Source organism: Notamacropus eugenii, chromosome 2 (assembly GCF_028372415.1).
Source record: "Notamacropus eugenii isolate mMacEug1 chromosome 2, mMacEug1.pri_v2, whole genome shotgun sequence".
Classification (NCBI taxonomy): Eukaryota; Metazoa; Chordata; class Mammalia; order Diprotodontia; family Macropodidae; genus Notamacropus; species Notamacropus eugenii.
In genome coordinates this window covers 504,135,700-504,159,420 of record NC_092873.1, presented here as the reverse complement: position 1 = coordinate 504,159,420, position 23,721 = coordinate 504,135,700, and the positions used below count along the sequence as shown (strand labels likewise).

At 38.6% G+C, this 23,721-nt stretch overlaps 1 protein-coding gene across 13 annotated transcripts in view; it reads left to right on the top strand.

Annotated features, from left to right (window-relative positions):
• EVI5 (ecotropic viral integration site 5) overlaps window positions 1–23,721 on the top strand; it is a 237,682-nt gene that overhangs the window by 116,499 nt on the left and 97,462 nt on the right. For 11 of the 13 annotated variants that reach the window (XR_011975757.1, XR_011975758.1, XM_072649091.1 and 8 more), the window contains 4 exons: window positions 4,505–4,558; window positions 6,910–6,942; window positions 7,499–7,645; window positions 20,177–20,311. Coding sequence is in view for 11 of the 13 variants with exons in the window: in XM_072649091.1 (XP_072505192.1) it covers window positions 4,505–4,558; window positions 6,910–6,942; window positions 7,499–7,645; window positions 20,177–20,311 (369 nt within the window). In the remaining 2 variants the exon portion in view is untranslated. The remainder of the gene's footprint in view (window positions 1–4,504; window positions 4,559–6,909; window positions 6,943–7,498; window positions 7,646–20,176; window positions 20,312–23,721) is intronic. The other 2 variants (XM_072649089.1, XM_072649090.1) reach the window with 2 other exon arrangements.

Below are 23,721 nucleotides of genomic sequence, written 5' to 3'. Positions count from 1 at the left end.
AGTCAGGCTACTTGCTCTGTAGGGTTTTGTGTTTTAGGCTTAAAATCCTCAGAAGTATGATTACATTGAAAATTCTCTTGTACTTTGTTTCTTTTTTTTAAATTGAATTATTTGATTTGTTTTCAGTGTTCGACAATCATTTCCATATATCTTAGATTTTTTCCACTCCCTCCCCCCTCACTCCCTACTCCCTCCCTGAGATGGCATACAATCTTATGTAGGTTGTACACGTACAGTCCTATTAAATACATGTTGCATAGAAGAATTAAAATGAATGGGAGAAACTATAAAACAGAACAAAACATAATACAAAAGAAAATGATCAGTTTCTATCTGTGATCCAGTTCCATAGTTCTTTCTCTGGATGTGGAAGGTGTTTTGCCTCAAGAGTCCATTGGGAATTTTTAAGTCCATGCATTTCAATGAAGTTCTTAGTCTACCAGAAAAATTCCTGGCACACTGTGGTTGTTGCTGTGTGCAAAGTTCTCCTGGTTCTTCTCCTTTCACTCAGCATCATATCATATAAGTCTTGCCAGGCCTCTCTGAAGTCTTCCTGTTCATCGTTTCTCATAGCACAATAGTATTCCATTACATTCATATACCGCAACTTGTTCAGCCATTCCCCAGTTGATGGACATCCCCTTGATTTCCAGTTTTTGGCCACCACAAAGAGAACTGCTGTAAATATTTTTGTACCTGTGGGACCCTTTCCCATTTTTATGATCTCTTTGGGATAGAGTCCCAGAAGCAATATTACTGGGTCAAAGGGTGTGCACATTTTTGTAACCCTTTGGGCACAGTTCCTAATTGCTCTCCAGAATGGTTGGATCAGCTCACAGCTCCACCAGCAATGAATTAGTATTCCAACTCTCCCACATCTTCTCCAACATTTATCATCTTCCTGTTTTGTCATGTTAGCCAATCTGATAGGTGTGATGTGGTACCTCAGAGCTGTTTTGATTTGCATCTCTCTAACCAATAGTGATTTAGAGCATTTTTTCATATGATTGTAGATAGCTTTAATTTCTTCTTAATTCCCTGTTCATGTCCTTCGACCATTTATTAATTGGGGAATGACTTGTATTCTTATACATTTGACTCAGTACTCTATATATTTTAGAAATGAGGCCTTTATCACAGACATTAGTTGCAGAAATTCTTTCCCAGTTTTCTGCTTCCCTCGTAGTCTTGGTTGCATTGGGTTTGTTTGTGCAAAAACTTTTCAATTTAATGTAGCCCAGTTTCCACCACACTGTTATTCAGTTTTCCCAGCATTTTTGGTCAAACAGTGAGTTCTTATCCCAGAAGCTGGGGTCCTTGGGTTTATCAAACAGTAGACTGCTATATTCTTAAATACTATGTCTTGAGTGCCTAACCTATTCCACCGGTCTACCCCTCTGTTTCTTAGCCAGTATCAGATATTTTTGATGATTGCTGCTTTATAATACAATTTGAGATTAGGTAAGGCTAGGCCACCTTCCCTAGCATTTCTTTTCATTAGTTCCCTTGATGTTCTGGACCTTTTGTTCTTCTTTTGATATTATTTTTTCTAGCTCTAGAAAATAATTATCTGGTAGTTTGATTGGTATGGCACTGAATAAGTAAATTAATTTGTCATTTTTATTATATTAATTCAGCCTACCCATGAGCAACTGATGTTTTTTCCACTTACTTAGATCTGACTTTATTTGTGCAAAAAGTGTTTTGTAATTGTGTTCATGTAGTCCCTGGGTTTGTTTTGGCAGTTAGACTTGCAGATATTTTATAGTGTCTACCCTAGCTTTAAATGAGATTTCTCTTTCTATCTCTTGTGTTGGGCTTTGTTAGTAATATATAGAAATGCAGGTGATTTATGTGGGTTTATTTTGTAACCTGCAACTTTGCCAAAGTTGTTTATTATTTCAAGTAGTTTTTTACTTGATTCTCTGGGATTCTCTAAGTATATCATCATATCATCTGCAGAGAGTGATAACTTAGTTTCTTCTTTGCCTGTTCTAATTCCTTCAATTTCTTTTTCTTCTCTTATTGCTACAACTTGCACATTAATTTTTTTAAGGAATACTTGTTTCTTCTATTCGAATGCTAACACTCTATCATCATGCAATCTCTTTTATTTGCTCAAATAAATTTGTGTTTTCTGGGTTTCTCTTGACTCTTGTGTTTATATTTCAGAGTTCCCACTCAGCTCGAGTCTTCAGAAGAAATGCTTGAAACTCCTTTATTACATTTTTACCAGTTTCTCTTTCATGCTATTCTCTTTCCAGTTTTTTCCTCCAGACTTTGTATCATTTTTTATCTCTTCCTTCATTTTTTCTAGATATTCATATAGTCTTTGGAGAAAATCCATTTTTCCTTTGAGTTTCTACTTGAGTTATTACAGAATTTTTCTCCTTCTGGGCTGGAATTTTGGGTATCTCTAGATCTGCAATAATTTTTAGTACTGGTCCTTGTACTTGGTTTATTAATTTCTCCATTCTTAATTTCTGGTTTGGGGTTTGTTTCCACTTGGGGCCAGTTTCTACTTGCTCCTGCACTAATCTCTGCTTTTTAGAGTTAGTTCTCCAGATAGTCCTCCCCTCCCTGCCCCTGATCTTTGAGATTTGAAGTGGTGGGTCTTCAATGCCCTCTAACTTCTCAGTCCCAGGAATCTCAGATCTCCTAGACTATTGCTCTTGAGGACTCCAAAGTTCCCCTTGTGGGTTCTCACAAATCTGGGAATTTCTGACCTCCTTGGGACTTTCTTAGGGTCTCACCTCTCTTGCCTCCTGAAAGAGTCACAGAGTGTTTCTACATTACAAAAATCTTTGGGTGATTGGCAATAGACTATTTTGCCTGTACCCAAGCCTTTGCTTACAGTCCCCTATTGCCCACAGGCTTCTGAATGACTTTTGCGCAGTGAAAAAAGGGGTAAAAAAATGGTTACCATAGTTTCTCATTGGATTTCTTCATCATTCTTCAAGCTAGTACAAGTTTGGGGCTTTAACTTAGTGGATATGTGAGAGCTAAATAGTTTGCCTATATTCAGACCACCATCTTGGCTGGAAGTCAAAAGTCTTGTGAATTTTACCTTTGCAATATTTCTTGCATTTGTCATCTGTTTGCTTAATAGCTATCACCCTAGTTTCATTTTCTTCTCCTCTTTCAAATACTAAATGCACTGCTTTGCAGAGCACCTAGGTGGTGCAGTGGATAGAGCACCAGTGCAGGAGTCAGGAGGACCTAAGTTCAAATCTCACCTCAGACACTGGACACTCACTAGCTGTGTGACCTTGGGCAAGTCACTTAACCCCAACTGCCTCATCCTGGGTCATCTCCAGTCATCCTGAGGAATATCTGGTCCCTGGATTCAGACGGCTCTGGAAGAGGAGTGAGGCTGGTGACCTGCACAGCCCTCACTCACTCAAAATAGAGTCAAGTGCAAGTCATGTCATTATTTTTCTGATGGCATGGTCTTCTTCTGCAACGAAGGATGAACACACGCACTGCTTTGCATTTAAAGCCCTCTACAACTTGATTCTGTCCTATCTTTTCAGTCTTCTTATGCATTATTTCCTTTCTTCCACTCTACAATCTGGCCTGCTTGTTGTTCTTTGGGCTTTTACCTTGGCTGCTCCTCTGGTCTGGGGACCAGTGAGATGGGGAGACTACTTCCTTCCCTCCAGCTCTTGGAATCCTTAGATGCCTCAGAGCTCAGATCAAATGCTACATCCTCCATAAGGCTTTCCTGCTTCTCTGTCCTATCCCCACCCTGCCTCTGCAGCTAGGCCTTCCTCTTTCCCACCAAGTACTTGCATTTATTTTGCATATACTTATTTTTGTACATTTTGTCTCCATTGAGAGAAAGACACTTCTTAGGGAAGTTCTTCCTAAGAACTCAGTGCAATCCCTGACACACAGATGGTGCTTAATAGATGCTCTAAGGCTTTAAATGATGTGGCACCTGTGGGGCTTAGGATCAGAAAGCGCCCAGACCTGGCCTTGGATGCTTTCTGACTGTGAACCCTGAACAAATAATTTATTCTTCGTGCTCCGCAGGTTATTTCCTAGGATTTGTCAGCTAAGTTAGAGATGGTTGGGATCTGTTCTTTACAGTCTTGGAAGACATTTCCACAGTGGTAGTTCTGCACATTACTGTAACACTCTAGAGTGACTGACAGTATGGTTGTTAACGAGTGTAATAGTGAGAAAGCAGAGGTTTTGTTGGGTTTTTTTACTACTGTTTTCTCAGTGTTCTCAGTCATGGTTAGTGTGTGATACCGTTCTTCTGTAGAGGAAAAGTCTGCTGGACTTACTGTTACTTTTAGCAGATTCACCTGAAAGAATGTCATTGGTGGTAAAACATTTTAAAATTAACTTTCTTTGCTTATGTTTTTGCTAAATTTCATATCATCTTAATGTTTGTTGAACTGAATTGAATTATATATATATATCTTAAGGATCTGGATTTGGAGAAAGTTATTTCTCTTTTGAGAATACTTGAAAACATTACTTTTATTTCTTACAGAGATTACGCACAGAAAATAGACTTTTAAAACAGCGCATTGAAACATTAGAAAAAGTAAGTATATTACTTTTAAATTGGATCTCTGTCACAATTATACATTTACCTTTGGGGAGAATATTATGTTATGAACATTGCATGGAAAATGTAACATATCTGTCCACTAAAACGCAAAATTTGCTGCTTAGCTGCTTAGCTTCTTGCCTGTTTAAATAACTTGGCATTAATAAAAACTAAATATCTTATGTGCTTTCAATTTGAAATTTTAAACTGAACTTGTTTACAATGTAAATGTTGCTTTGTAAATGTATTCCTGGGCATTTAACCTATGAAAAGGGAAACAGGTTCTCTATAGTCAAGTCAACAAAAGTTCCTTTTTGTTTGACATTACCATACATTTTTCAAAAGTTACCTTAATTTTCCAAATACTGGTTAAATCCTTAAGTGACTGACTTACAACCTCGCACTGGTATTTTTGGATAAAGGAAGTTATTGGTTATAGATAGAAATTGTATTGCCTGTTATATTAGATTTCATTATATTATGAGATTTACACTTTTAGGCCTTAGTCTTTATTTCACCTCTGACCCTTTCCCTTTTTGTCATCAACGAGTTACTTAAACTATTTAATACTACTGGGCCCAACGTGAACATTTTGACAGGTGTTATAGTTAACTAAGTAGTACTCTATTTTAAATTAATTTTCACCTTCTAACTACATGTTCTGGTTTTGATATGATAACAAATTTTCCATGTTTGGATCTCTTTCCTTTACTATTTTGATCCCAAAGTAAGCTGGTTACCATAATTTCTAATTCACATTTATGTATCATTTTTCATTTCTTAACGTATTTCTTCATAACATCCCTGTTGTACAGGTTGTGCAAGTATCCACATTTTAGAGATGAAGGAATTGAAACTTAGGGAAGGTGATTCACTTGGTTTGTCAGAGCTTTGGTCTTATGATTTTCTCTGACTTTTTATATTAAAAATGGAAAATTAAAAAAAAAACCCTTAAATTTAATGTCTTTAGTAATCTTAATTATAAAAGATGAAACAAGTAGTGGTTTTCAGAGTATTGCTAACTTTTAAATATTGCAAATATGTTATCATTTCTAAGTTAATTCTCAAATAATTAAAGAAATATATGTAATTTTTATCGTTGGCATTTTTGTGGGTAAAATTTTCTTACTGTGTTATGAAATAATGAATGAATATGGGCAAAAGAATATCTTTAAATAAATGTGTTTATGTTATTTGATAGCAGCACCAGGTGTATTTTACTTTCTCTATAGAATTATTAATTTTTAATGTCTTGGCAGTGTGACTGAGGTATGTGACTATTGTGAAAATGCTATTTTTATAAAAACTATCTAGATGACTGTAGTATTGAATGACTTACCCCCTGTAATTTGAAGTTGATTTACATTTTTAAACGTAGTTTAAAAAAATTGTGGCTAAATATCTTTAATTATATTCCATCCATTCATTAAATGTTCTGTTTTTGCATAGTATAGCATGAGTACCAAATTGAATATTTAAAAATATTGAGGTTAGAGGTGACCCTTGTTCACAAATTTAACTACTCCTTACATAGAAAGACAGACATTGAAAGACAGATTATAGATAATTGTTTTTGGAGGCAGCCATTCCCGTAGAAGATGCATTTTCATTTCAGTGAAACAGTATTGTAGTTGCTTTCAGGAATGGTGAATTTGGGATTAAAATTCCATAAAATGCAGTGCTTTCTTTCTTTGTGTAAGGAACCTTGTCCCTGAGTAGTTATAAAAAATGTCATAAGCACTCTTGGTTCTGCAGCAGGAGTTATTGGCACTCCTTTATTTCTAGATGCCAATAAAGAACCAAAGTCCAAGAACAATTGACTTCATTTGATTGTGGCGGTGAATTATGCCACTTTCATTCTGGACATTCTGTAACCTTCCTTGCTTTGCCTCTTTGGAAGCTGCTCTCCCACAGGCGCCACTGCACTTTGTAAATTCAAATGTGTGCTCAAATTCTGCCTCCTTTCCATCCATGTGGCCTGGCTATTCAGTGGCTGTGCAGAGGTGAGGAAGCCAGGCAGAATGAGTGACAACGGGGAGGCTTCAGAAAGCTCTTTTCTCTGCATCCAGCAGTTTAGGATTAATGTTAATCTGTCATAAGCAGTTTACTACTTTCTGTATTTCACCTTAGTCTTGACATAGTTTTGTCAGAATGATAAAAGCTAATAGCTTAAAAATAAATACGAATTCAAATTTCTTAATATAGAGCGTGTATTCTCTCAAGCTCTTTACGAAAAGTAGGTGGAATTTGAGCATGGTTTGTTTCTTTCTATTCTCAATTTTATCACTTTTTCACTTTTGTTTTATTTCTTTCCCTTATATTCCTCTGAATTTTTCCTTTTGTAGGAAAGTGCTTCCTTGGCAGATAGATTGATACAGGTATAGTTCTTGAGCATTTTCTCCAATTTTCCTCCCTACCCCTGCAAAAAAACCCCCAATAATCTAAACACCAGACTTAGAAAACTTAATGCATGCACATTTACATGCATTTACAAGGAAATATTTTAATTATTAGATTAAACGGGCATAGACAATTCTTGATAGTGTCATCCTGGGTTTGTTTTTTAGGTTTCAGTCTTGGCATTTGCACGTTATAGATTTAACCCTATTTGAAATCCTATTTTAAATAGTACAAATTGTAATCTCTGGATCCTTGAAATTTACTTCTTACACTGGAAATGTTTAATTGATGCATGTGCAGCTGAATAATAGTGCATGAAGTGAATTTTGCAAGAACAGTTGACTGTCAAGTTGAATTTCACATTTAGTTTCCCCCAAATTCCTCAAGCAGCACTGAGTTGTTAACTATTGATTATCCAAATGTATGCTATGCTCTGAGGTTATTTAATATGGCACAGTAAATAGCTAAACCTCACAAAGGCAGTCTTTCTTGCATCTGTCCTCAATTGCTTTACAAAAAAAATTATGTCCTAAGGGACAAGTGACAAGAGCCCAGGAGGCTGAGGAAAACTACCTCATAAAACGGGAGTTGGCCACCATCAAACAGCAGAGTGATGAGGCCAGTACTAAACTGGAGCAAGCTGAGAATGCCATCAGGGAGCTCCAGGAGCAACAGCGATGGGTAAGGAGACTGGGAGCACTTGTCTCAACTTTCTCATTCACTGTTTTTTCATTTCAGTGTCCATGGCACGATCTCTGTGCTCTGCGCATAAGTATTTTGTTCTCCATAGCGAAAGGTCTTGGTTATTCAGGGCCAAGCTCTGAGTTGCTGGAATAGACACTTTTGGTGGTGGGCCTTTAGCCAACAGCATCCTTCGGGTCCTCTTCGATTCCACTAGCTTCTCAGGGAGTACAAGTGCGCTCTGCCTAGTGGGCTCTTCTTACCACTTGGTTGTCAAGATGTTTATTTCAGTGTGTGGCATTTTTTTATCCCAAGTTCAGTCAGCTGTCTAGCAACTATGTGAAGCCCATATGGGTCCTAAAAAGGCCGTGGGTGCTGTGAGAAGAGCATTGGCTCTGGCCTCTGCGGAGCCACGTGCAGAATCCCCGCTGTGGTGTCTCAGTTTCTTTATCTGCTTGGGTGACATGGTTTCTGAGGGACCTTCCCAGCCCCAAATCAGTGACTCTCTTCTGAGCCTCACCAGTGGCTCATAGAGCAGAGCTCCCTGAATCCAGCTCATCAATTTTATAACGTCTGGGGGAGTTGGCCTCATTTGGCTCTCAGCACAAAGGTCCTTTAATTTCTGGCCCTTCAGCTGAGCTCCTACCGCACTCTGGCATCTCACTAGTTAATGCCGAGGTGTCAGGGATGTGGGGTGTCACAGAAAGGATTAGCTCCAGCAAGTTAGGGTTACAAAGAGGCAAGAAGAAGCAAGCTTGGCAAAATTCAGAACAGACCGAAAAAGGAGAATGGGAAAGAATGGAGGGGTAAGAGAGAGTGAGAAATCCAGGATGACTCCTAGAGTGTGAGCCTGAGGGACTCAGAGGATAGTGTTGCCCTCTGTGGTAATAGGAAAGGTTTAGGAGAGAAAATAATAATGAGTTCTGTTTTGGACATGGTGAGTTTAAGGTATCTACTGGACATAGTTTGAGGTGTCTGAAAGGCACTTGGAGATGCAAGATTGGAGGTCAGCAGAGAGGTTGAGGCAGGAAAGGTAAATCTGAGAATCACCCCCTTCCAAGAAGATAATGAAATTCATAGAAGCTGATGAGATCACCGAGTGTAGCAGTAGAGGAGAAGAAAAGGGCACCCAGGACAGAGCTGGGAGGCGTACCTAGGGTGGGAGGGCATGATCTAGATAAGGATCAGCAAAGGAGGCAGAGAAGGATAGGTCTGATAGGTAGAACAGAAAGAATAGCGTCCCATAGAAAAACTCAAGCAATAAGGAGAGTTGACATTTGAAGGATGGACTAAAAAGTAAAGGAAAAATATTTCTCTATCGAGGTGAACCACCTAAAGTATTGGCCCTTTGATAGAGAAAGAAAACTGCTAACAGCTGAAATGACAGAATTTTATTATTTTTTCCACCTTTTGCATTTGTGGAAAATATCACTTTTGATTAGACACAGGGATCGCAGAAAATTCATAATTTATAGTTAAGAAGAAATGAGTCATCAACGTAGTCCACTTGTTAGTAAAACGATATAATATATTAATTAGATTTGGACACTAAACCAGACTTGTGATTGATCAAAATTTTATTAGAATGCCATGTTCAAATTTAGTTTTTCCACATCCTTTTTCAAATGCTGAAACCTAGAGGTTGTTTAGAGAAGATCAAAGGATGGTAAATGGGACCTGTGAGTAAAGGCTTGTTTAGGCTGCAGAAGTTTTGAGGCTGCTGTTCAAACTGAGGAGGGGACAGGAATTAGAAGTGGCAGCACTTCCCATTCTGAAGACCAACCTCCCTCAGCCTAGGACCAGGGGAGGGCGCGCCAGGAATGTGGATTGCTACTCTTGGTAAGAGGACATTTACCACTTACACTGCATTCTGGTCCAGGCTTTTCCTCTTGGCCTTGGGTGGGAGGGTCAGTTAGCCCGGAGGTTCTGACTCCAGTAACTATCTTCAGCATCTTTTGCTCCACAGTAGTTTTTATGAAGAATCTGAAAAGTTGTGAAGGTGACTTTACACCTACAAAGAGCCAAATTAGGAACAAAATCACAGTTTCCTTTAGATAATTTCTCATTTATTGAAATGGTCAAACAATAAAGTAAGCCATGAAAGGAAGTCATATTATCCATAGCTCTGGAAATTCTTTCAAGTGAGATTACTGCGTATTTTAGGCTGTCGAGAGGCAGTCACTAGATATGGTCATGTATTGGTAACCTTGATTGGAAGCCTATCTTTCTTTAGTAATGAAGTCATGGTCATCATTCCATTTAATCCATTGTGTTTACTTTTTGAGAAATCAGTATTGGGATGTTTTCTTTTAGCCCTTATATTCTGTAACTCCCTAGCTGAGATGCTTCAGAACTGTCATTTAATTTGAATAAGAAGTTCATTGAATTGTTTTGTTTTTAAAAATAGTCAATTAGTCAACCAGCATTTCTTGTTCCTACTTCCAGTGTAACAGTCACTCTGCTGAAAACTGAGGTTAAAATAAAAAGGTAGAAAGTAGTCCCTGCCCTCAAGGATCTCCCATTCTAGTGGAGGAGGCAACATGTAAAAAACTAAGTGTGTACAGAATCTCTGCAGAGTAGAGGATGGCAGTCTTCTAGAAGAAGCACGGGAAGAGATCTCCTTCAGAAAGTGAGCTTTCGGGGCTGAGCCGTGCAGGAGCCGAGGAGGCTCAAGGCAGTGGATGTCATCCAGCATGATGTCGCTGTTTTCTTTTGTATAGCGTTATAGTCTAAGCTGTTCTGTTTATAACCATGTTGACTGGAAATATGATCAGACTTTTTCCCTTAGCTTTTTTAATTAGAAAAGCCATTTTATATTCACTTGCAGTTTAAACATTGCGTACTTATGTTGATGTCTTCCCTGAATTTGTAAGCAGTTCGTTGAAATGTAATTATCTTAGTAAAAACTCCTAATTCACATTGCCTTGTTTTAATTTAGAACAAATATTTGTTCACTGTTCCTCTAAAGGCTATCTTAATTTCCAAGGAAAAAATCTTGATATATTTCTTAATTTTAAAAATAACATCATCGAAGAAAGACTTTGCTTTCTAGAATGGGAACATGAATGTATTCATCCAGCATGTCCACCTGTTACTTTTGTTTCCAAACCGCTCGCATGCATTCATTGTGAGGAGCTGAGGGGATTTCACGTGCTGATTTTCAGGGAGGCATCTGTTGTGTACGGTGTGCTTATTTTTTAATTCCTCTGTAATAACAGGTGATGTTTTTAGGGGGCTTTAAAGTTTTCAGAGGCTTAACATAGGTTATTTCCTTTGTTCCTGCCTGGGTGAGGTAAGTGCCACAGGTATGATGATCCGCATTCCACAGATGAGGAAACTGAGGCCCAGAGAACTTATATGACCTGCCCAGCATCACTTATATCACTAAGTGTCAAGGTCCGGATTTGGGCAGCTGGGCCGTGCAGTGGGTAGAGCCCAGGACCTGGAATAAGAAAGACTTTAAGTCCTGCCTCAGCGCTTCCTGGCTGTATGACCCTGGGGCTGTCACTTTACTGTCTTACTTTCTTCATTTGTGAAATGGGAATAATAACACCTACTTCCCAGGGCGATTAGGATAGAATGACCTAATATTTGTAAATGCTAGCTGTTGTTATTACTTGAACCTAGACTTTCTTGACTCCAAGTATGACCCTATAGGGCAGCTAAGCTGGCTCTGTAATGCATAGGGTGCCTGCCCTGGAGTCAGGAAGACTTCTCTTCCCAAGTTCAAGTGTGACCTCATATACTTAGTAACTGTGTGACCCTGGGTAGGTCACTTCACCCTGTTTGCCTCAGTTCCTCACCTGTAAAATGAACTGGAGAAGGAAATGGGAAAACACTCCAGTATCTCTGCCAAGAAAACCCCAAAGAGGGTCATAAAGGGCCAGACACGACTGAATATGAACATGATACAGACCATAGAGAACCAGAGACTATCTCTGTTGGAAACATTGCCTTTCAAATAGTTTGTTTTATATTTTTGAGTATGAGGATGTTGGGAATTTCATGGCACTCTAAAAAATGGCTGGGAAAATTGTGCCTTAAAAAAAAAAAAGCCAGCCCATTTGAGACACCAGAGAAGCATTTTAACAAAGCATTCAGCATGTCAGCTTTTTTGCTTGCCTAATATAATACACTTTGTTTTTTCCAGTATCTTTTTAGCTCCCAGTCTCCATACTTGAGAATTTCACCAAGTCAGGAGTTAGGATGGGAATTTTGGGGTTGCATTGTGTAATCTAATCATATAAATCCTTTCTTACATCCTGGAAAGTTGGGTGATATATGCTTTTCTAAAATTGGCCACATCTTTATGACAATCTACATATTTAAAACATTTGTTTCCTATGTAACAAGATTTTTTTAAAAATTACTTATTTTAAACAGATTGCTAAAATAGAATTCTAAATCAAGCCATTCCTTTTTTTCTCCTTCAGATCTCACCAGTTGGTTAATCTCATACTCCTTGCTAACCTCATTTTGTTTTGATCAGTGGGTGAACTTGACTTCTAAGGTCTCTTTCCATTCTGCAGTGGTTTGGTTCAGTCTTCATTTCCTGACAGTTCTAGAAAAACACACATTGTTACATATAAATGTCATCAAGTTGTCTTTCTGGTGACTGAGAATGGCCATGAAACGTTGAAGAAAAGGAAGAAGAGGCTTTCTAACATCTTTGAACTTCTCTGACTGTGTTAGAGTTTAAAGGATAATTTTATTCTCTATTTCACTAAGGCAGAGTATTGTCAAAAACAGAGGCTGCCTATCCAATAAAAGAATTTTGTCAGTTTAATAATAGTCAGTGAGCATTTATTAAATGTCCCCTATGTGCCAGGCTCTGTGCTAAGAGCTGGAGATGCATATAAGGAAAAGGTCATCCATGGGCTCAAGGAGCTTACAATCTAATGGAGGGGATAGAAGGTGGGGGAGACTGCACACAAAAGGGAGCTGAAAGGGGAGGAGGAAGCCAGAAGGCAGGGGAGGAGGGAGCCGGATGGGGAGAAGCTGAAACTCAGCAGAGCAGCTGGTGGGAAATGAAGAGTGGGAAATACTGAGCCCTCTATAAAGGGAGGCTTTGGGAGAAGGTTTTAGCTTTACCTTTCAACCCTCCAGTCAGAGGGGAGAAGCAATTGAGGGTACTCAGGAGTTCCTTTAAATATATTGAAATATTTGCTTTGTATCTTGAAGGAACATTTTGAGGAATGGTTATAGATATAAATCGTAAGATACAAATAATCCATAATTGTCCTTTCTCGAAAACATACTTATTAAATAGTGTCTGCCTTTTTCCCATGGATAACTTTTATTGTTTTGGTTTTACCTATTTCCCTTGGTAATTAATTACTGACCAAGTTTGCTAATGATTAAAGAACAAAACAAAGACCTATTGGCTCTATTTTTTGTTGCATTGTAAGGTCAAGCTTTCATACTCATACTTTCTTAAGAAATAAAGTTTAGCTTGGGGATGAGTAAAGCACTATTCATTCTGCTTTTTAAATGCCAGGATTTCATCTAGCATATATTAAGAACCCACTATATACTAGATATTATCAAGAACATTCATGGCTAGAAGAGGAAATACGATGGTCAGATTTAGAGTTGAGTTAGAATGAGGGACCACGATAATAGCTGTTACCTCCGAGAATTACAGGAACAAAAGCAAGGCTTCCCATGGGTTTGATAGATTTTAGGATTTGTGAAATAACTGAGACAAGCATTATGTAGAATAAGAATATGGGGAGGGGCTGTAATCCACACTGATGTGGAGAGAGAGTATGGACATTGAAGGAAGGATAAAGCCATCCACGTGTCAATACTACAGGCATACCTCCAGAGATAGTTCCAGACCAGCACAATAAAGCAAATAAATCGCAATAAAAGAAGTCACACAAGTTTTTTGGTTTCCCAGTGCATATAAAAGTTTTGTTGGCACTGTACTGTAGTGTATTAAATGTGCAATCGTTTTATGTCTAAAAAACAATGTTAAAAATACTTTATTGCTAAAAAAAAAATTGCTAACCATCACCTGAGCTTTTGACAAATGGTAATCTTTTTGCTGGTGGAAGGTCTTACCTCAGTGTTGATGGCTGCTAGCTGATCAGGGTGGTGGTTACTGAAGATTGGGGTGGCTTTGGCAGTTGCTTAGAATAAGACAACAATGAAGTTTAAGTTTGCCCCAGAACACTCAGAGGCCATCGTATCATTAATTGATCTGATTTCAGTATTTTTGTGTCTTGGGGAAGATGTAGGTCCAAAGAGAGGAACTGAGACAAAGAATGGCCAGTTGGTCAAAAACACAACATTTATCTATTAGGTTCACCATCTTCTAAGGTCAAGGTCATGACTTGAAGCACCCCAAAACAATTACAGTAATAACATCAGAGCTCACTGATCACAGGTCACACAACAGATGTCATAATAACAAAAAAGTTTGAAATATCGCAAGCATTGCAAATGTGGCAGAGACATGATGTCAACACATGCTGTTGGAAAAATGGTTCCAACATACAGGGTTGCTACAAACCTTCAAACTGTAAAAACCACAATAACTGTGAAACACGATTAAATACAATATCCCTGTATACGTAAAATTGCTGTTCAGTGAAGAAATGGACCTTAACTTTCAAGTAATTAGTAATCAGCCTAGTAGGAGAGGCAGAACATACACACACACATACATACACATACACACACAAAACTGTAACACAAAACAATACCTAAAAGGTTTAGTCGGGTTTCTTATGATGAGGGGAAGGAAGGAAAGCTTCATAGTAGAGGTAACAATTAGTCTGGGTGGAAGGATTACTAGAATTTCTACAGTCTGAGAATGAGAAGAGAGAAGAGAGAATCAGGGCATTTCAGATGTACAACACAACTTGGGTAAAGGGACCAAATTAGCACAGACTTTCAAAGAAAAGTAAGAAAAGTAATTCATAGACTTCTGGAAACAAGTACAGATACATGCAGATTCAACACTGTGCCCTCAAACTTTGAAAATGTTCATTTGTTCATTTTCTTGGATCCATTTTAGATCTTCCTACTTTCTCTGGGTTTAGCTGACTCTGGCCTTTCTTCCCCTTCCCTTCTGAAGGGCTCCCTGCCCCCCCCTCCATGGTCATAGAGTTGAGGGAGGAATCATTGCCTTTATATTCTTTTCCTCACTGTTCTGCTTATTTACAGATTTAATTGTCTTTGTATGTCAACAAGATGAAATGCCAGAGCTAGGACCTCCATCTCTGCCCCATTGTGTCTTCATTGTGTCCTCTTGTCAGCACCTCTGACTCACAAAGTTCTTAACCTAGGCTTTGTGAACTCTTAAAAAAATATCTTAAATTATATTCCTATGTAACTGATTTCCTTTGTAATCTTACGTATTTTTTCTTATTCATTTAAAAACGTGATTCTGAGACAGACTCCATAGGCTTCATCAGCCTACCAGAGGGGTCTGTGGCAGGCACAAAAAGGGTTAAGATCATCTGCCCTTGCAGGAGGCATTTCATGGACCTCCATGTATATTCTAGAGCTCTCTTGTTTCTCTGCAACCAAGTTTAGCTCTAATGAGAGCCTCTGTTTTTTAACCCTAAACCCCAGTGTTCCCTGAGTTTTCCATAGGACACTCTAGATTTTAGGGTTGCTTACTTATAGTGAATCAGTATTAAAGCACTCCCAACATAGAATCTGTATTATTGATCCAGTAGACAGTTCCATCTTCTGTTGCTAACCGGTAGGTTTATCCATAACATACAAACCACCAGTTACGCATGCAGACCCACACACTTAAGGTATACCATGATTTATGTGCTGTGTATCTTTCAGTGCTCTAGGCAACTCTTTAAAGACTACGAATGGGATTTGCCCAAAGAGATCATTGTGAGAGCACAGGAAACTCACCAACCAACTTAGATTTTAAAAACAAGTGTCCAGAGGATGGAAGCAAGACCAGGTGACAAAGCTGAAAGAAGGGTGTGGTAGTCAGTGTAAAACTATCATCAGAAATAATAAGCCCCAAATGAGCTAAGGTCAACCAGGGGAGCCAAGGACATCCAAAAGGATGTTGTTAGTTTTATTGGGAAGAGGAGGAGGAGGAGAATCAAAGAAGAGATAGGACCTTTGCTTGGTGTAGTGGGACAGGGAGGAGGCAGAGCTACTCATTTCTCACTTTATATGTTTTCTTTGCATGGGAGAAGGTCCTTTCCATTGGACAGAACAGAAATGATAATGAAGTTGATATCCAAGATAAGTGAAGAGTTATTAAGTAAGAGGTGGTATTTGAAAATGAGAAAGGTACCATGAGGTTGGAGAAGGACAAATGTCCTGATTAAAAAAAAAATGGGGGGGAGGAGAGGAGGAAACAGTCTATAAGCTCAAGGTCAGTGAACTTGACTTGGATGCTTGGGAAAATTCTAGTGTACATTATCATCAAAGAGATGATTGGCAAATGTCTAGAAAAAAAGGCAGTGAAGAGTAGCCATTACAAGTTCAGTGTCAGTAGGGCAGGAGGTCTCCAGCAGAATGCCCCAGGGAGCTATGCTTGGCCCTGTACATTTTTTTTTATCAGGAACTCAGATAAAGGCATCCATAGTGTGTTCTTTTGCAGGTGACACAGAAGTGTGAAGGAGACCTAACAAAGTGGATGACAGTCATTATATAAAAGGTCTTGGCAGGCTAGAGTGCTTTACCAGTATAAGATAGAGGAGGCATGAATAAATAACAATTGTTTGGAAAAGGTAGGTTAGTGCTAGATAGAGATAGCAGTTGAATCCCATGATTCACAGTGAGGCTCCTGCCCCTTCCAGCTTTATTTAATTTGCTTGTTTTTTGTTCTTTTCTGTTTAAAGGGGCCATCCCCTGACTACTTTTTAAAGAGGCCTATTCACTGAATGGGCATTATCTCACTTTAAGTGAGTACCTGAAAAGGCCTTAGCATAAAAGACCAAGGTCTCCCATTGCATCCTGAGCCCTCTGCAGTCAGAATATCTGATAAATATCTGGTCACTGGATCCAGATGGCTAAGGAGGAGAAAGTGAGACTGGTGAACTACACAGCCCTCCCTCACTCAAAGTCAAGTGCAAGTCATCTTATCATTTCTCTGATATCTTGGTTCTCTTCAAAAACAAAAGACAAACAACAATAATTGAATCCATAGAAGCTCATAAGAGGAGCAAGTAAAATAGCATAGGAAAAGAGAAGGCAGTCCAGAGCAAAACCTTGGTGGCTTTGTAAGGGATGATATGGATGAAGATCTCACAAAGGGAACTGAGAAGGAATAGTTCGGAGCAGAATCCAGAGAGAAATTCGTGCAGAAAACCTAGAGAGAAGAGGATGTTAAGTTGAAGAGGGTAATTAGCAATGCCAAAAGTTTCAGGAAAGTCAAGAAGGGTGAATATTGAGAAAAAAGGCCCCTAGATTTGGCAGTTAATGTGGTAACTTTGCAGAAAGCAGGTTCATTTGAGTTTGGAAGCCAGGATATACAAGGAGTGAGAAGAGAGGAAGAAGAGTCTGCTTTTTAAAGGAGTTTAGCCACAAAAAGGAAGAGAACTTTGGGATGATAATGGGTAGATGGATTAACTATGGGGGAGATGTGGACAGTTGGGAAGGAACCATTAGGAACAAATTGAAGATAAGCAAGAAAATAGGGATTATATAGAGAAGGCAGTCTGCTAGAGAAGGCTGGATGGAATGGGATCACTTGTACATCTAGAGGGATTATCCTTGACAAGAAGAAAGGCAACCTCTTTTTTTGTGAGGGGTAAGGAGGTAATAGTGGAGGAAGACATTTGGGTGATGTGAGAAGAGAGAACACCCATCTAATGACCTTGTTTCAGTGAAATATGAGGTAAGGTTCTTAACTGACAGTGGAGGTAGAAGGAGCCATGGGAAGTTTAAGGGGAATGAGAAGGTTTGGAAGAGCCACTGTGGAGGGTGGAATAATGAATTAATTAAGAAAACAGAAACAATTTGCTTTGCAGCAGTGAGGGCCTAGTTGAAGTTACCTATTTGGATTTGTAGTGGACCCAATTGCCTTTTTTCAAGCTTCGTTCAGAGAATGGGTGTGTATGTGTGTGTGTGTGTGTGTGTGTGTGTGTATGTGTGTATGTGTTTGTGTGTGTATGTTTGCATAGGAATGAAGGCTTGGCAGGGCAAGGTTGGCAATAACAGATTATGATTAAAGAATTAAGTAGTAAAATAAGGGGTCAAGGGACTCAAGTTGCTAGGAAATGCATGTAAACAGAAGGTGTGTGTGTGTGTGTGTGTAACTTGAGGTGAAATGAATTAGTACAAACAATTGTGGGGATGGGGTTGGAGAAAGCTTCCTTTAGAAGACAATGTAGAGACTGAGCCTTGAAAGAGAAGTGAGGAGGGGATGCCAGGCAGCCATGGGGGACACCTGAGCAAAAGTGTAGAGGTGAGAGATTGAGCACCAAGTTCTGGGAACAGCAAGGAGGCCTGTTTGGAACATAGACTGTAGAGAATATTAGATCAGAGCATTATGCAGTAGTCCTGGAAAGCTGGGCTTTGAGAAAGTGCCGAGCTGAGAAGTTTGTGTTTTGTCCTACAGGTAATAGAAAGTCACTGAAGGTACTTGGACAGTTGTGATATAGGAAGGACTCCAAGTCGGAGACTGTTGTAATCTAAGTGAAAAATGAGGAGAGCCTGAGGAAGTCCATGAATTCCATTTTAGAAATATTTGAAGAGGGGTACGTGTATGTTTTGTGTGTGTGTGAGAGAGACAGAGAAAGAGTGAGAGAGATCTGTGTAGGGATAATTGACTCTTCCATAGCTGATGAGATCACCAACAGGGGAGATGTAGAGAGAGAAAAACTCCTAGGACAGAGGCTGGAAAGATGCCCACAGTTAGGGGGCAGAACGCAGATCAGCATCCCAGTAGGAAATGCCTTAATATATATTTTCACTGTTTTCTGAGAAAGCAGGGAAATGGTACATTTTTATATAGAATTCCCACCCAAAACAGTAAGTTTGAAAGTTGTTATGCATAAATGGTGACTCAAAATAACAAGTTTCCCAATTATATGGTACAATTGATATGGTAATAAAAATTGGACCGCACATTTAATATGGGCATTATGTTAATTAGTGGGTTCCCAGTGAAGTGCCAATGCATTGTTGGTTGAGTTTTTATATGAGCCAGTTTTTATTCTGTTCCAAGGAGCCTTTGTGTGTATGCATTGCAGATTTGCACATCCAGCCCTACCATAAAAAAAAAAAAATTAGTAGCAATCCATCCTGGTTGTCACTTTTATATGTAAAAGATGGCATCTTTTTCTTTAAGTGAAGTTCAATGGTTTATAGAGTGATTTGGGGGTGAAATTTTACCAGTACTTTGCAAATGAAGCTTGAGCCATGTTTATCAAGGCTATAATTTAGATCTTAACGCTGGTAAAATTCTTCAGTAGAGTTATGGCATACCCATCGTTCCATTTTTTAAAATATGCTCCCCTTAATGGGACTGTGATTTTCAATGGAACCACTTATTTGATTTTTAAAGGTAAGTAACGAGTTCACTTCATTGTAGCATTCTTGTGCTTCTTTAAAAGATTCATTCTTTGAGGGAATTCCATATGGAATGATTTGTGATATAGAAATACATTTACCTATCTGCGTGTTCATATTAAAATGGTATTTTAATTGGAAGTTATAGTATACTGTTCAGGTAGATTATACTATGGTCCAACTCATCGTTAGAGGTTTTATTTTATATTTAGGAGGTTTTTTAATATTTTAACAAATTCCATAAGAATTTGTTTTGAAATTAAAGAACTATTACCCTTTCCACTTTACCATCTTTAAAATGCAAAATTAATGAATACTATAACTATAGTATATTGAAATAGATTTTTACTGCTGCTAGTCAGACCTCTTCTGCATTGTTATTGTTTTTAAACATTCATTGTATAAAAAGGCTTGTGTCATAATGAATAGATCAGTTGCTAATGGGAAAAGGAATTAGAACCTTTAATGTTTCATTTCCTACTTTTAGTTTCTTATTCCAACGTCAGCATTTTCTTTTTCTAGGAGCTATCACTGCCCTTTATGGAAAATTTATGGATATTTTAATTTTCAGAGATAAACACATTTTTTTGTTGTTAAGGAATTCAGCGTAGTTCAGATGATTACGGCTATTTTTTTCCCCTCATATTTTGTTATAGGTTTATGTAAAATTGTAGCTTCTATAATCGATAAACTATAGTGCAGACAGTTATGATTTTAGTAAATTAAATTACTTCGAGCATTAAATTTATTATTAATTTATGAATTAATGGTAATTTATGCCAGATAGTATTTATGGACATTAGAGTTAGATTTTTTTTTTTTGCTGATTTGAGGAATATTTGGCATTATCCGTTGACTGAGATGAAGTCTGATTAGGGGGGAAAGGGAAAAGAGGAAAAGGACCTGCCATTGACTGGATTTCCATAGAATTAATAAGTATGCAATTGAAAATGTTTAAACGTATTTACAGTTTTCAAATTGTTTATATCTCTTTGCAACTTTAATACATTTATCTGTAACTTGTAGCACAAATGCAGCTCCCGCTACAGTGAAAAGTTTGTGCTACAGCTGGAGGAAGAGTTAGTTCAAGCCAGGCTGAACGAAGCCGAGTCTCAGTGTGCCCTGAAGGAGATGCAGGATAAAGTCCTGGATATTGAAAAGGTAATAATATTAATGTTCACATGCATACTGCTCTTGTTACTATATATGTAATCACATTCTAATACAGCACTTCACAGTTTTAAAAGTACTTTTCCCAAAATAATCCTGCAAGTTCATTCAAATTATACCAAAAAATTGACAGTACTAGGAATGGAGAAGACATTTAATTAATGAACGAATAAAACAAGTCCCAAAAGAAGGAAGCTAGAAAAGGATTCTTGGAACATCTCCTATTACCCTCTGTGGTTTCATCAGGTCATGAGGTCCATAACAATGTCATTTTATTGCTCTTTATTTATTTATAATGTGTACTCTGCCTATTTCTGAAAGGATATGAGGCATCTTACAACCTTAAATACCATGCGAGATGGGACATTTGGGGTGGAAGACAGCATAGAAGCCATCTAAAGAAGAATAAAAGGATGAGGTCTTGTTGGGGTTTAGGGTGCCAGGGATCCTAAAATACCAACACGCTGGGTCCTACCAAATGAATTCGACTCAAACCTTCTTTAAGCCAAAGAAAAACAAAATTTATCAAAGATTCACTGTATTGGGTTGACTCTTTAGGAACCTAAGCATTTATAACACCTGTATTAACAAGCAGGCCAGATATCATCTCAGCTAGACAGAGTCTCAGCTGGATTGAATCTGAGCACCTTTATGGAGGTGAGATGGATCTTATATACAGAAAAGACTGAGGGAAGAATCTGGGATCCCAGGGATGGTCTTGAAAGGGGAGGTCAGCCTGGAACATAGATCAAATCCAGGAAAGATCTTAATGGGAGTGGCCGCTTGTCCAGACAGTAGGCAAGGATCAAGGATGGGGAGTATCCTGACTGGGCAATATGGACCTCAAGAGAATACTATAAGGAGCCCAGAAGGCAAGACTTTCCAGGACCTTTCAGACAAATGTGACCAAAACTGGTCAAACTGGAATGTAGATAGTCCGGACAATAGGATTTTGATAGGGGAATCCTAGGAGCCCTCAAGGCGAGGCTTTCGGAGAAGGGGGGGAGGCCTTCAAACAGATGGGACCAATCTCCCCTCCTCCCACCTCACCATATTCCTGGGCCAAGGGACAGAGGTCTCGGTTTGGGCTTGTACCCTGTCAGTCTTGCCAGGGACTTGAGAGAAGCTAAATACCATTTGAACCCTGAATTGATTTCTGGATGTCCTAGCATCTAAAGCAAAATGGAAAAAGCCCATTGGGTTTTACATAGTTGCTGTTTTATTTCCAAAGAAACCCTAGAAACATCTCTGTGGTTTGATTTGTTGTGTATTCATTGCCATATGGAGTAGTTTATCATCAATTACAAGACAAAAATTGCTTTGTGTGACACATACTCCCTAGTATTTAAAAAGACAATCTTAAATAACACAAACTTGAGCAAATCCAACAGTTAATGCATTAAGATACTTGGTAATGGATTTATTACTGACTTATTTTTGGTGTACCAATAGCTATGTGTTTTTGTGATCCAGGCCACAGAGGTCATACTCGTGTTCATATATGGATTGATGCTGGTATCTGATGATACCTTTACTAAAAAGGTTTTCATCATTTCTCCCATTTTTCCTTTGGTTGAGAAATACTAATTGTGTGATACTGTTTTTGCCTCAGTTATAAGGATTCTTTCCAACCAAATGTGGTGCTTACTTTGAATAATTAGCTTATAATGTGGTGTGGCACAATACTTGAGTCTATCAGATACTTATGCAAGCATTTCAGATCCAAAGTTCTTTCAAGAGAAAAGGAAATCATCTTTATCTGTAGCATCCCAGAGTCTCCTAGTTGTCCTGAAGGAAGGTGAGAGGCCCTCAAGGCTAATTCATGCCCAGCCAAGGATTTGTCAGTGACACTGTGAACCTGGAATTGTCAAATGAGTGCTGACTTTGGAGTCTGAAGACCTGGGGTCAGATCTTGCTCCTGCGAGTTACTGCTTGGGTAACTTTGTGCATGTCTCTTAGCTCCTTGGGCCTTAGGTTCCTCAGTTGTAAGATGAGAGGACCGGACTGGAATACCCTGAGGTCCTGTGCAGTTCTAAATCTATAAGCACGGTGCACTTGGTCAGCCAGCCTTTAAACATAACACACTGAAAGTAGGAAGAATAGAACATTTGACTGTCCTTGTGATAGAGCAATGTGCAGACTTAAAGGTTTTCTTCTTAGGCAGCTTGCTGGGCCTAGGAAGACCTGAGTTCAAATCTGGACTCAGATACTGGTTTGCCTCAGTTCCCTCATCTGGAAAATGAGGATAATAGCACCTACCTCTTGGTTTATCGTGAGGATCAAATACGATAATAACTGTAAAGTGCTTGGCAGTACCTGGCAAATAGAAGTGCTATATAAATGCTAGTCATTACGATTTAGTGTCTCCTACCCTTCATTTAAACTTATAAAAGATTCTACAATAGATAGAATTATGAGGATAGTTTTAATAATCAGTGAATATTAAGACAGCAATGGAAAGGAAGAACTCTATTTACTTTAAGTGTTTGCTACTGTCTTGGAGGATGTCCTGCCTGGAGACCAAATGGGTCTTATTTTGCAAGCATTCCTATTCAGAGATGATATTGGAATGATTCACTGAGCCCTCAAGACTATGAACCTTTCTCCCTGAAATCTATGGTGATTCAGAAGACAGTCTGCCTATCTGTATTGGTAGACTAAAGTGAAAGAAAATCTCATATCACTCAGACTTGACCCTCACAATGTTTTTGTATGTCTGTAGGGAGATGGGGTGGAGGGGGAGCAAGAAGGGACTTAAGAAAGAGAAGAAGAGAGAGGGAAAGGGAAGGAAGCAGGAATGGGAAATGGGAAGGACAGAAGGAGAAAGAGACTGAAGTGAGAGAGAGAAAGAGAGAGAGAGAGTGTGTGTGAGTGAGCTGAGTCCAGAGTTGGGTAATATGAGGAAATTTTGCCAAGTCACCTTTGATAAATTGTACAGTATTTTCATTCATGCCAAACTAGTTGGTGCCACAAAAACCTATTACTTTAATGGAGTGGTATTTTCTTGGTAACAAAATGAGGCTTTATAACTCATGACTGCCATGATTTTAGAAATTAAAATTGTAACGCACTCAGGGACATGTTATTAAGTGGACTGCAGCGTATGACTAGTTATCACTTGTTCACAAAAAGTGGAGTAAAAGATACAGGAATGTATAACATGGAAAAGCCGATGAGCGAGTCATCATTATCCAGGCAACAAATACTTACTAAGGACCTCTTGTGGACTCGACATGGCTGGTTGCATCAAGCCCTAGAACATTTCAGAACTCCTGGAAGAGATTCATAGCCATTCAAAAGAGTTTTGTCAGTTTAGGATTGATTACCACAACTGCTAGTTAGCCTTTTCCCCCAAAAAATTATCTCGTATTTACTTGGTATAAATTTGTATATATTTTCCA